This window comes from Alligator sinensis, unplaced genomic scaffold, assembly GCF_000455745.1.
Source record: "Alligator sinensis unplaced genomic scaffold, ASM45574v1 scaffold77_2, whole genome shotgun sequence".
NCBI classification, from domain to species: domain Eukaryota; kingdom Metazoa; phylum Chordata; order Crocodylia; family Alligatoridae; genus Alligator; species Alligator sinensis.
This window is the reverse complement of record NW_005842016.1, coordinates 1,313,995-1,328,255: the sequence shown is the minus strand read 5'-3', so window position 1 is coordinate 1,328,255 and position 14,261 is coordinate 1,313,995. Positions and strand designations below refer to the sequence as shown.

Genomic DNA, 14,261 nt, shown 5'->3' with positions numbered 1-14,261 from the left:
TCCTGCTGATTAAATAAGCTTTGAACCATACATTTAGTGGAGAAATTCAGTCTGCCAATCCACAATATAACTAGCAATGTTTTTAGGTTACTTTAATTTCTTAAAAGGTAGCTGAAATGAAGTCAGTGCTGGTGCCTTGTGCTGTACATCATATATTATTTCTGTGCTCTCTGTGGCAATAGCAGGTCCTCATAGGAAGGGCTGTTCTGGAGGGAGGATTGCACACTGGAAGTGTCTACATGAGATGCTACATCTCCATAGCAATGAGCTACAGTGATATAGCTCATCACTATGGCTACATAGCATCGGTGGGTAGAAACTATGACACCGATGCTACTACACAGTAGGGTTAGAAATGACCCATGCATTGCTGGAACTGTGCAGTAACAACTGTACAGTTGAGCGCCCATATAGATGCACCCACTGGATATGTCTTTGTACCCAGTTCCTGTAACTCAGTTCCTGTAACTCAGGAAGACAGATATATTCTCAGACAACACAAGCCAGTAAACCCTCAGCCTTCAACACAAATGTGACCTCAGTTACACCAAAAAAAATCCATTGGCAATTTACAGAAAATAGTCACCATAGTGAACATCAGACATAAAGATGTGATGTTCGTTTTAGTTACCACTGCTCTCACACCAGAGAATTACTGTGGTGTTTAGATTGTCCCTTACCTGTTATAAAACCTCTTTGGCCTGACTGTAGCCCAAAGCATATATCTTTTTCTATGCAGCTTGTCAGAACTGAATCTAAGAGGGAGTCTCTCTGACTCTGATCCTAACGGGTAACAGTTTACAACATGCATTAGTAATGTTGTACCCAAATCACTCTTCACATTTTTTACATGGGATGCAGACTGTGCAGTAGTGCTGCATGATGCAATGCAACTACAAAGTACTAACAAGCTACAGTCAGTATCATGAAAAAGCCATTCAGCAATGCTACTATGCAGTAACTCCAGTTACTGAGCAGTCATTTAGCACTTATTTATACAAGTATTAAATGAGTGCACAATAACGACTGTGCAGTCAGCATCTCGTGTCGATGCAGCCACTCAGTACAGAAAATTATCATTTCCTCTTTCCTAGTGTCAAAGCACATAATACCATCAATTAGCAATGCATAATTCTCCAAGACTCTGAAGGGTTATAGCTATTTCAGGTGGGCCATTTATCAGTAGGCAGGCTTTAAAGCTACAGAGAAGGATGTAATAGATGCTAGCTTAGGACTTATGAGAACCAAGTTCCATGCTCTACTCTGCCAATAACCACTTAGACCTAAATGCTATTTTGTTTTATATACCTAAATGGCACATACACAGGAAGGTAGGTCCAAAAAGGAGAAAGGATCAGAGCTGATTAACATGATTGCAATCCAGAGCTGAGCTGGCATGATGGCTGGGGGGGTGCAGAGAATGCCTTTTCCTACCAAAATCTAGAAGGAACTAACCACAATGATTTGAGGACAGCTTTTATCACAGGCAGGGGTGCCAATAGCTATCTCCAGGGAATCTGACTCGTGCTTTACCTTGCTACTGTGCCTTCAAGGATAAAAATACGTTAAGGGTTAAGACAGTTTCTGAATCCAACTGATCTAAGACAACAGAATGAGAATCATTCATGGGCAGAAGCTTTTGAGAACATATACAGACTGCAGCAGTCCAGGATGTTACTGAAAGCAATGTTTTATCAAATGGAGCATCTTTATAGAAGCTCCTTTTGTTCTGTAATGAGCAGATTGCACTAGCCTTCACTGCTTACAGAGCAGAGATCAAATATTGGAAATTCTTTCTGGGAAAATGTTATAGGAAAAGTTACTATTTTTAGCTATTGGTGATAATATTAACACTCTATGTAAATTATAGGTTGTATGAGAAAAACTCAAGTCACAGCAGTGTGGACATTACTGATGTTCTAGATAATGTATGGAAGATACAAGTTCAAACTAAATTTTAGGTGAACGTTCACAACATTATAAAACACATTCTCCCATCATTATCTGTTTTTAAGTTTTTCCATATGGAAACAAGAGCAAGGTAAGTAGTTTCATGCCAAGATAAAGACATAGAAGATAAACAATAAAAAATAAAATAATGCTGTTGTCCACAGCATCATTTGTTTACCTTGTTTCTCCACATCCTTCAGAGGATCAACACCAGGGGACAGGATAAAGAACACTGGGGTTGCAGGTCCTGACTCCTCATAGGATATTGCAAAATCCAGATATCTTCCTATTGTATATTTACTCCCAAGCGTTTCTTCAACAAAATCCCTGCCAAAAACAACAACATACATACATACATATATGTACATGCATGTTCTGGGTGGGAAGGTGCACAGCACTGTATAGTATGCTTGTACCTTGACAAGGGTAAGTACCCTAAACTGTTGCTGCACAAAACTCATAACTAGAAGGTGTTAGATGCAGGGTGAAGAGAACAGGCCTACAATGTTCTACACTAATAGATAAAACATTTGTTTAGGCACTACCCAGGAAGCAGCAATATCAGGATCCCTATGATTTGAACCTGGAACTCTAGTACTCATAGGTAGAAGTCCAGACCACAGGCCTACCAGATGGCGGGCCAGTCACCAACTCCAGCTCAGCGTATACCCAATGTGCTGAAAGCACATGATTGGAGGGCTATAAAACTCTCCCAACTTCCTGCAGAGCCTTGCCCATCAGCAGCATTACTTGATTTAGCTACTTAGTACCCTTCTGCTCTGATTCCAGTTAAACCTTGTTAATGCCTTGGATTGACTGTTTGATTTGACCACAACCCTGTCTCGGCCTTTGGCCTGATGTTGTAGAACTTGAACTGATACCCAAATTTGACATTGGCTTTCACTTTGATAAGCACCTGTCTTAGCACGAATCACTAAGACTGACTGCTTATACCTCAGTCAACCCTGATATGTAGCCAAAGACTTTAGATGTGCCTCCTGTACCCAGAGGCCATGTCTACATGAGACACTGGCTATGCAGTCATTACTGTGTAGTCATGTAGCACTTGTATAAACAAGTACTGAACGACTGCCCAGTAACTGGAGCTAGTGTGCAGCAGTGTTGCTAAATGGCTTTTTCATGATGCTGACTGCACAATAGCTCGTGACTACTGCAGTCAATGTCTCATGTAGACGCAACCAGAGATAGCTTGAATCTACAGCCCTGTAACTTTCCAGCACAGGGCACTTATGTGAAAGACTGTCAAAATGTCCACTTTTGTAAAATGCCCTCATCTTAGATTTAAAACTAAGTCACAAAAAGCAGTAAAGAGAAGGACCCATGGCCTTTTGTGTTAACTTTTTTTTCAGAGATTAGAGCAAGATGGACTACGATTGCATTTAGCTGTTAATGTCCATAGGCATCCCATAGGTAGAACAGTATCTGCTATTTTTGCCATCTTGTCATTGGTTTCCCTAGTCCTTAGTTTATCTACCTGCTTTTGTTTTTTCCTTTTCACACACACAAACAGACACACAATTTCCTCCCTCACCCCTTTTTCTCTCCTGATTTCTACCTTCTGTCCCAAATTTGATAATTTCCTGTCCCACCCCACAACAGTCTTTCTGCTTGCCCCACATTATATCACCAGTTTGTGCACTTCATGTCTTTTCATTTTTATTTTACACCTTTTCCATCTGAAGTGAAGCCTCATTTTCTTGCTGGTAAGGAGTGCATACACACAGTGGAAACCATGCATATTATTGTTCAGAAATGAAAAGGCAGTTAACTGCACAGAAAGTAACTCAACTATGTAACATAGAAGGGCTCTCTTGTGGTAAATGGAGGGTTAAAATACACTCAGTAAGTAAATAGGTATTATTTTCAGTGTCATAATGGATAAAATTGCCCATTTGTTCTAGAATACCTAAGGGTGGAATTCTATTATCCTGTATGCACCTAAGTGGCATTTTTACAGCTTCATGGGTGTGTCTATACATGTAATTAATACTATTTAGATTTACTGCACAGTAATTTACTGCATGGTAAACCAGCCTTGGGAAGGCATCTACATATACGTCCTGTTGGGAGTGGATTTACTTCTTACAGCTAGTGACAGACATTACACATACACCCGTTTAAGTGATCAGAACCTGGTTTAAACCTGTAACAGAACAGATGTTCAGTGCACATAAAGCAGTTTGAAAATGGCTGAAACTGGTTTGAGAAACCTGGTTGAATGCAGTATCAGACTTAACTGATTTGGCTCAAACTGGTTTATGCAATGTCACATAAACCCCTTGCTGGTTTAAGATAGATCAGACTCCCCCAGCATCCTGGCATGCTTTCTGGGCTGGGTGGGGCTCTCTGCTCCACAGCAGGGCTGGCCCCTCCTCTGCTCCCTGGCTGCAGCTCCAGAGACTTGCAGGATGCTCCCCCCTTCCCCTCAACACTCCCTGCTAAGCAGCAAACACGCCCCGCCTCTGCCTTATTGAGGAGTTGTCTATGTATTAGCTAGCAGACCACATACTGGTAGAATCATCAGGCAAAATCAACAGGTAACTGGTAATGTCCCTCTGTTGTTTTCTTAATGGGGTGATAAACACTGAGTAAAGGGTCATAAACACTGTTATCAGTTCCCTGTTGGGCTAATCACAGGTCCTACCAGGGCCTGGCCACCCTGCCCCTCAGCTCAGTGCTGTAGAAGGAAGGGAGGGCTGCTTTACCCCCCCCCCTAGTTTCTAGCATGAGCCACTGTAGGCATGTGCCTGCATTTCTGGGATGTCTGTGTGGTTACCAAACTGATTTAGCCTAGCCAGGTTAGAGTAACCTGATAAGATTGAATCAATTCAGGCTCAGGCTTTTTGAATGTCTGTCCCTAGCCTATAGGATTAATCAGATCTATGCCTGCTCCTGCCCTGCTCTGAACTCCTGCAGCAGACAGGGGGAGCTGCCAGTTCTGGATGCAGCTCCCTGGGTGCCAGGGGGCAGGTTTAGTCTGGCAGGGGGCAGACTCTGGATGACAGGGACTCCAGGTGCCATCAGGTCCGGGCATGTACCCATAGCAAAGTGGGGTGCTGCCCAGGGGCCAGGCAGCTGCAGGCACAGGTCCTGAGTGTCAGGCCAGTGGTCTGCAGGGTTGCTGGAGCTAGCACATGCTCACAGCACAGGGACATAGTGCCCAGGGGCCAGGGAGTAGCTAACACAAACCTGGGGGTTAGGCTGGGGTTCTGCAGTACTGCTGCAGCCAGCATGTGGCCACCACACCAGCACACAGTGGCCAGGGGCAGGCATCAGCTGGCCCAGGCCCCAGAGGTCAAACTAGGGATCTAAAGGCCAGCCAGGAACTGCTAAAGCCATGGGGTTAAACTCTGCCCCATGGCTGGAGGGACTCCCAGCTCTGCCCCTTGCAGGAGGCTGGCCCCCTAGGAGTAAATTTGTTCTCAGTCAGCATCTATGCAGGCATTACTGCACATTAGACCATGCATAGTAAATCTACTACCTGTAAATACAGGTAGCAGATATACTGCACATTAGCCTATTTTACTGCTCAGTAGTTCAGCACACAGTTACCTAGTGATGCCTTACTGTGCAGAAGATTAGTCTACTGTGCAGTAAAGCGTCTCATGTAGATACACCTTTAGAGTGGCATTTCTGGCACTTATGCATAGTTTGTGACTATTTCTTGTGCAGTGTGGCTACATCAGCATGCACATGTGCTTGGTAGGCCTACTGGCAGGTACATGGATATGTATGTTCCTGTATTGGACATACCTAAGTCACATAATTCTGCCTGGCAAAAATGTATGGTTAGTAAGTATTAGATAAAGGAGAAGAGCCTTCCCACATTTCATACCCAGTGGCCACTACACTACACTACGTGAGCAGCCGACTGTGCAGTTGTTACTGTGCAGCCATTTAGGAACTGTTAAGCAAGTAATAAATGACCACGCAATAACTGGTGTTAATGTGCAGTTCCATTGCTGCATGGTTATTTTTAGCTACTACTGCACAGTAGAAATAAGCTATTGAGCAGTATCTCATTGCTATTGTGCAGCAGCGTTGGTGTCATGGTTCATGCGCAGCAACACTATGTTGCCATACCAACAAGCTACAGCACAGCAGCTCATTGCTATGGTGACGTAGCATCTTGAGTAGACACACCCAGTAGGACACAGCTTCTAGGTCCCCTTCTCCCATAGAGCTTTGAACCTGCATCTCTATGACTTCTCAGCATACCACTCTGCCATACCACAGTGAGGCATTATCCAGTCTTTTCTATAGTGTTCCCTTTAAAGCTGTCCTCCTGGTCAGCCGAGAGAGAGATATGTGTGTATGGATGGGAGGGAGAAGGCAGGAGGAAACAAAGCTGGAGAGAAACGATGATTCAATGAGCTGGGTGAATCTACGCAAGGTGTTTACTGCAGAACTGCCAAATTAGCTTTGCAGTAAATATCTCGGCATCCACATGTGAAACCCTGTTACGCTGCAGTAAACTAATTAACTCTGCCACAGGTTAGTACTTGTAAACACAAGTACGATCCTATGGCAGAGTTATTTAGCATGTTGCAACACATGTGTAGACCCTAACAGGGCTGGCTATGGTATGAAGGTGTTTCAGTGCGGGGGCTGCCTGCCAGCTAGTCCCACATGGGAGCACCCTTGTACCCCAGGCAGCCCCTCCGCAGCACAGTGAGCTGGGTCAGAGCAGCCCTGGGCTGGTGGGCTGACCCTCCAGGGCTACCTGCCAGCCAGGGCTGCTCTGACCTGGCTCAACATGCTGTGGTTCTGGGTGCATGTGTAAACGTGGTGCCCAGAAGCAATAAACTGTGGCATGGTATGCACTAGAGTTTATTGCATCACATTAATTTCATGTGTAGACACACCCAGAGATGCACCCTGGAGACCACAAAGGAGACAGATGGACACTCTGTGGGACTGCACTGGATAAAGTTGGACACTCTGGTGTAGTCCCTGGGCTGGGGCCACCAATAAGCTGATTAGCCCCAGGACCACCCCAGAGTTTCGATGCATGTGTGGGGAATCTTAAAAAGGGAATCCCAGCAGATGCTTCCAGGGCTTGACGGGCCTGATCCTGCATGCCCCAGAAATGGGAATTCCCAGAGCACTCAGAATGCCTGGGAATGACTGAATTCCTGGAGCACTTAAGACCTGGGAGTGCCTGCATGGTGGCTGGAGAGTGCAGGTAGCTGTGGGCTAACTATGCTCTCCCACCATAAACCTATTTGTTAATGTCCAATGCTGCAAAGAGTTCCAAGGCAAAGAAAAAAATAATTTATACTAGCAGGCCAGTTTTACATGTCTTGAACTCTACTATTACTTAGATGACTTCTTTAGACTTCATTTCTTTTCCCTTTTCTTGAAGAACAACCAGACAACATGGAACTTGAAGTTTTGACTTATATGAATGCAAATATTTCTATTGCAATATATGGAGGAAATTATTTTATTGTAGTCATATAAATTTGGAAATAGCTCAGCTGATTTTATTCTAATCTTTCCAAATATATATATATATATATATCTTTTGGCCTGAGATAAATTTCAGAAAATCCATCCCAGTATATGTTTGAGATCGTTACAAATTACTAGAAAAGAGGGAGCAGAGGAAATGGTTAGGATGGCAACAGTATCACCATGTGATAGTTCCCATGGCTGTAGTGTTGGGGGAGTTTTGGCTTCCATTGTCTCTCCTGTTTATTTGTCCTTTAGGTATGTTGTTTGCATTATGGAGAATTCTACTTAGTATGTTACTTAGTGTATGAACTTGTCCAGGCATGTACAATGGCATCTTGACCAAGAGTCTTCTAAAAATCTTGAACTTTTAACTTACATGACGTCAGTGACCTGATTACATATAATTATCATGTGCACTAAGGCCAAAGTTTAGGCAGGAAATACTGTTGGAACATGCCTGAAGTGACTGAAGATGTGACTGTTTAGCCTGTGAAAGAGTATCAGTTCAGATGAATGATGTATGATTGACAAGCGAGTGAGTGATTTGATTGGTTTAGATGTATGGGGTGACCAAGTTGCCAGAGATCTGCACTCTTTGCCACTGGGAATTGCTGTGAAGCGTTGCAGGGAGCTGTGCTCGTCAGCTCTGAAGCATCGTTGTGACTGATAGACTACAGATGCACTGAAGTCTCCTCAGAGAATCTACCCTGAAGTGGAGGTTACAGCTTACTGTGGGTAGCAACCTTGAGTTGAGTATATGGCCAGAGAACCTGGGGGGTCAAAAGATTTATGGGGTTCTGCATACTTACCTGGATAGGTAAAGTATATCCTCTCCTTTTTGAGGTATGGGAACCTAGTTTCTGTCCTGGCTGGAGAAACTCAGCTGGGAAAAGTCTCAAGAGTGTGTGGGGTAAGGATTGTGTGAGAACACATACTTACCAGAGTGTTCATCTCAGGAATGACTAGAAATAGGTAATATTCCTGTGTGGGGTTGATATTAGTGGTTTGAGATTTCCCTATGTATGTGTGTGTAATGATAGGTTTGGGAGTTTGGGTGCTAGTGATATTTGTGTTGGTATTTCTGTTCCTATTTGCATTACTGTTTGTGGTGGTGAAAAGGTTTTGAGAAAGCAAGTCCTCTGAGAGTGAGTTTGAGTGAGCTGAGTGCACTGTGAGAGTGAATATATCTAAGTGCTAGGGTTATTAGGCAATTGCTGCTACTGCCCACTCCTACTGAAGAGAAGCCAGAAGGCTCAGCCTGCTCAAGAGTTCCTATGCTGGGGAATTTAATATCAAATCTGTTTAGCAGTTGTTAATATTTGTGAATAATTGTGCTCTTTTTATATAGCTGTTTTATTGAATTTCTTTATTTCTTCACCGGTAGTAAATTTCCTATAGAAGCCTGAGGGACACCCAGCCTTGGCTACTTGTTTCATTTTGTACCAAGCTTAGCTGGCCAAATTTCAAGCTTAAATAGTGGACCACTTCCTAATAGCAGGAGTGCCTTGGTTATTTTGGAGTCTGAACCATTCATAAATTTATTGTTTACATATTCAGAATTTGAGTTCAGTTCTAACAGTTGGTATCCCTAACTAGCATAATTATTGGTGTTTATTAACAGTTGGTTAACAGATGGACATCATTTGCATGAGGACCAATATTGCATTTATCCTCAGTTTTGTGACTTGACCTCTATTGGAGTCAACAATGGAAGCCCCCTTCGATGTGCTGGCCTCCTTGTTCTAGGCTATATATCAATACAATAAAAAGTAACTCCTAAATAGATTGTTTTAGTGTTGTTGTAGCCATGATGGTTTGGGCAAGCTGGGAGATCAAGGCCTCTCAAAAGAGAGGAGTGGAATTATCAGATTTTAATGTGTAGGAAGAATTCATGAATTAGGTAGCTTATTATATGCTATAAAACCAGTACAAGTGACCGTCGCCATATGTGGGGGATATGTTCTTGTATTCTTCGTGAATGGTGAAATCTGCAAATAAGGCACTGCATTCATGAACGCAATCTTGTTCACGAATGCAATGCCCCCAGTGGCTGGCGGGGGGAAGGCACAGCGACGGCGGTGACAGCAGGAGCGTGGTGGCAGCGGGAGCCTTGCGGCAGCAAACAAAAACTCCTTGGGAGCTAGTGCAAGTGTATAAAGTGTATTTAAAATGTGGGTTCGGCATTCGCGAATATTTGAAACCATGAATGCCGAACCCATGAATAGCAAGGGTGTCCTGTATCAGTGGTTTTTAGTGTCCGGATAGCTTATGAATTTTTGTTCCCAAGTTCATGTAAGATATGTAGATTCCCTTTGAGCATGAGGATAGTGAAGTCAAATGGGGTGGTTGTTCTGTGAGAAATGTGCTCCAAATGGTGTATGTGGGTCTTTGTCCTTTATATTTTTTCTGTGAGAATTCATTCTGGTGTGTAGTTGCTATTTAGTTTCACTCATGTTGTTACCATGAGCATATTTGGTACATTGAATCAGATATATCATATTTTGAGATAGACATGTGAAAGAACCATGGGTTCTGATGGTGTTTTTTATAGTGGGGTGTTGATTGTAGCAGCTGTGGAGATATGTTGACAGATTAAGCATTTATTGCTGAGGCAAGGTGGTGTCCCACTTGATGTCTTGCTGGGCACTGAAGAGCTTGATTTGGATGATGAATTGAGCAGGGTTAAGAGGCTGTTTGAAAGCTGGGAGTGGAAGGGCTGGTAATATTTCTCTCAGGGTCTGGTCTTCTTGGAGTATAGGCTGTGGTTGATTCTTCTGATCAGTTCCAGTGTAGGGTGGGTGTGTGGTCACAAGGGGGTTCTTGTATTGTAGCAGGTTACTGAGGAGTATTTGGATAGCTGTTTCAAATGTATGGTCTGTTTCTCTACTGGAGTGTCTCTGTTGTATAAAGAAACATTTGAGGCTAGACAGGTGGGAATCATGACTGTTCTCCTCATAATAGATGAGGTGGGAGCTATAGATTATGGCTCTTTTTGGTGTGCTTCGGATGATTTCTGTGGACATAAATATAGTGATCTTGGGTTGTTTGTATATGGTGGTTTCTGCAGTGCTATTGCAGATGTGGACTGTGGTATTAGAAAGTTGATCTTGCTGTCGGAGTGTTCTAGGGAAAGTTGATTTTGTGGTGATAGTTGTTAAACCTGTGGTGGAAGTCAATAAATGAGTCCAGGTGTTCAGTCCAGACAATAAAAATATCACCTACATAATACAGGTATGATGCAGTTTTCATGGTGCAGCTTTCTGCCATTTTTTCCTCCAGCTAAGTCATGAGGTTGTTAGCATACTGAAGGGCTATCTTTATGTCCACAGGTGTGCCCACAATTTGGAAAAAGTGACAACTGTTGAAAGTGAAGTTTTTGATTAAGATAAAGTGGATGATTTGTGCAATATGTTTTATGCAAATTTAGGTATATTCTGTGTTCTTCTATGTATTTCAGGCAGGCAGCTTTGCCTTTGTGGTGTGGGATATTAGTGTACAGGTTAATGACCCTCCTTCTTATTGACAGATCATGATCTTCAAATAATCACCTTCTTTTCTTCTGCTAAGTGTTTGTCTCCCAACACAAACACCAACAAACTCTCTCCCCGCTTTGCCTTAATAAGAGTATTTGTTCCCGACAGCTGCCAAAAAAACATTTTTTCCAACTATTTAGTTGGTCTAATAAAAGATATCGCATTTACCCAAAGAACCTTGTCTGCCTATCTCCTACCCTTGGGAATTTCTCTCCCTCCTCTTTCAACTGTTTTTTAATATGCTGTGCTGGCTTTTAACTCCTCAGACCTGAAGAAGAATACCTTGAATTCAAAATCTTGTCAAACTATCTCCTGGCAATGCCAATAGAAGATATAACCCTAAGAAATCCTTGCTTCTCACATAATTCCTAAATTGAGCAACATATAATTTGCTATTTATACTTTATATGGGATTGATTACTTGTATAAGGCTAGTTGAGAGTCTTTTGGGTGGGAGACATTTTAAAATATCAGATCTTGGAAGACAACAACATATAAAGTACAAGTCCTCAGAGTGAAAGAATGTCTGTTTTCCCAGAACATACATACATATGGATTGCTCTCTCAAGGCTACATTAATTTTAGATTTTTCTAATTATCTTCATTATACAGTTGAACTACAACTTTCAGAAGCAGCATCACATAAATGTTATATTTTCCAGCAAGAATCAATACTACAAGGCATCTCCAACTCCAGGATCTAATAGAAGAGTGGACATAAACCATTTTATTATCTAATAGAAATTAAAATTAATTATGCCGTTTGTTACTGCCAGACCTACTTATTCTTAAATTTTCAAGACATGAGTGAATATGAAATACCTGTATGAGGTTACCTAATTTTTGACCACACATGCTTAAATCTATTTAAGCTGAAATTATTGCCATTAAGTGTCATTAGGGTTGAACTGGTTCCTTGACAGGTACCTTAATGAAATAGGTTTCCTGAGAAGAGGTTTTTGACTAAATAGAATGTGTGCCCTCCACTGCACAGTTAAAGATTATTTATTTAGGTCGTTACAAATATTTTTTCAGAAAGTAGGTTAGAGGTGCACCTCACAGACTAACTGAATCAGAGATGTATAAGTTTTCATGAATAACAGCTCACTTCATTAGATGCTATAAGATACATTTAGAACAAGACATTTTGTGGAATTCTTAGTATAAATAAATGCAGACACATTTTGTGAGTCACCCCCAGTAATGCCAACTCTCATGAAAAAATCACAAGACTCCTAATTTCCAAGTTAAATTAACTCTGACTCATGATCTCCTGATAGAGATCAATTCTCAGGATTTTTTCTTCTGGAGCATGTAGAGCATGCCAAGCTGATAAGTGTATGGAGGGGAAGAGGCAGGGGGAGAAGGAAGGGGTGGGGGAGCAGATCGAGGACCCCTGGTAAGGGAGGGAGTAGGGCAGGGGCTGGAGTGAATGTAGCCCTGGGGCCGGAGTGAGTCATGCAACAGAGCCGTGGGTGACTGCTGGGGGGGGGTGTGTGTGCGTGTGCGTGTGCACTCCTCACTTCCAACACTCCCCAGCCCTGCTGCTGCCGCCCCTCACTCCTGACCCACAGTACCCTGCATCCTGCCAGGGTGTATGGTGACCCCGCCTCTCCAGGCTCCAAACCCCCCACACCTTCACAACTAACTCCCCTCCGCACATACACACACATACTTCCAAAATAGCATCTCATAATTGACATTTCAAATCTCTTGATTTTTAAGAATTTGTCTTATGGTTTTTGACACAGTGGGGTTGGCAATCCTGCACCCCTCATTTCCTGATTACACTATCAAATAGTAATCTTCTAGATGATAGCATTATAAATCTCTCACCGGACAGCATATGTCATGCGGTCAGGCCGAATGGCTCTCATTATGCACAGTCGCTGCAGAGCTGACTTGTTCTTCCACTCCTGAGGGAACTTCTCCTTTTCAGGACATTCAGATTCTACAAATTTTTTCCAGCGTTTAGCAGACCCTTCAATATCCCGATCTAAATTCCGGAACTCCTCCATGGATGTCAGAGCCTGGAAAAGTTTAGTAAACTACTTAATAACTGAGATTCTGAAACATTTATTACAGTTACTAGCTATAAAAGTTTTGCCATTTTTCAATGGTTAAAGCAGTGGTTCTCAAACTTTTTAGATTCAAGGTACCATTCGTTAGACTTAAGGAACACCTTGGACAATGTCAGCTCTTAATTTTCAAGATTTTTTTTTAACTACAGAAAAATAATATAGCAAATATTCTGCTGCAAAGAACTCAGAAGACCACAATAAATCAAAATATTTTTGACAGTATGGTTTCCTATTTGATATCTTTGAGTTTATCTTGTGAATCATGTAGACATTTGCACACCTAACAATGCTAATATTTTGTTGCACCCCATAGCACCCTAAAAAGGCTTTCACTGCACCACAGGATGCCAGAATGCCCTGGCTGAGAATTACTGGATTAAAGCAGTAGCATGTGAGCCAGGGTGCCCGAGTTCTGCTCCTGGCTCTCACTTCTTTGCTTCCCAACACATTACCCAGAAATGAGAATCAGTAGAGGCCACTGTGCAAAAAGCATGAACATCTTCCCATATCAGCAGGCACACAGCAGGGAAGAATTTAAAGGTGCCTATACACGTGCTTTGGGTTAGCAGGGAGCGGGCATTTTAATTAGAGCAGCTCTCAGATGCTTCTCTAATTAATGCTGCAGCATCTTATGTATTCAGCATCCCACATTTCAAAATGGCCATGGGGGTACTTTAACTAAAACTTGTTTGATGAGCTTTAGTTAAAGCATTCATGCAGTCATTTTGAAACACGGGATGCTGAATACATGAGATGCTGCAGCATCCCGGCTTTTTAATTAGAACGCTCCAGCAGACTCAATTAATTGAGTCTGCTCTGATGCATTTTAATCAGAATGTGTTGGAGCATGTGTATAGGCACCCTAAGTGGTTATTTTACAGACATTTTAAGATCTGTATCTGACTGCAAGCAAAGAGCAATACCGCCAACCCTCCTCTGACTACATTTATGTTCCATACTTTTGACATGAACATTTTCTGTTTAATAGTCCTGAGATGACCTGCCAAAACCTCCAAATCAGTTTGGAAAAAGATTTGGAGATTCAGGCAGTCCCCACTTGCCACCGCAGGGACCTGGACCTGGGCTCCATGCCAGTAAGTAGGGGGCAGGGCTGGAGGAGGGGGGAGGGGACATTGGGGGGACCCCTGTCAGGCCCCATCTCCTCCCTGCTCCCCCAGCCCCCCTACCCCCGCCCCCTCTCCCCCCCCCCCCCACAAGT

The 14,261-nt window shown here is 42.8% G+C and overlaps 1 protein-coding gene across 1 annotated transcript in view; it reads right to left on the bottom strand.

The window, feature by feature from the left end:
- Positions 1-14,261, bottom strand: part of DNAH9 (dynein axonemal heavy chain 9) — a 524,795-nt gene that overhangs the window by 90,922 nt on the left and 419,612 nt on the right. Inside the window, exons 59-60 of the mRNA XM_025202178.1 lie at positions 12,798-12,991; positions 2,129-2,277 (exon numbers count right to left, since the gene is read on the bottom strand). Of these exons, the coding sequence (XP_025057963.1) occupies positions 2,129-2,277; positions 12,798-12,991 (343 nt within the window). The remainder of the gene's footprint in view (positions 1-2,128; positions 2,278-12,797; positions 12,992-14,261) is intronic.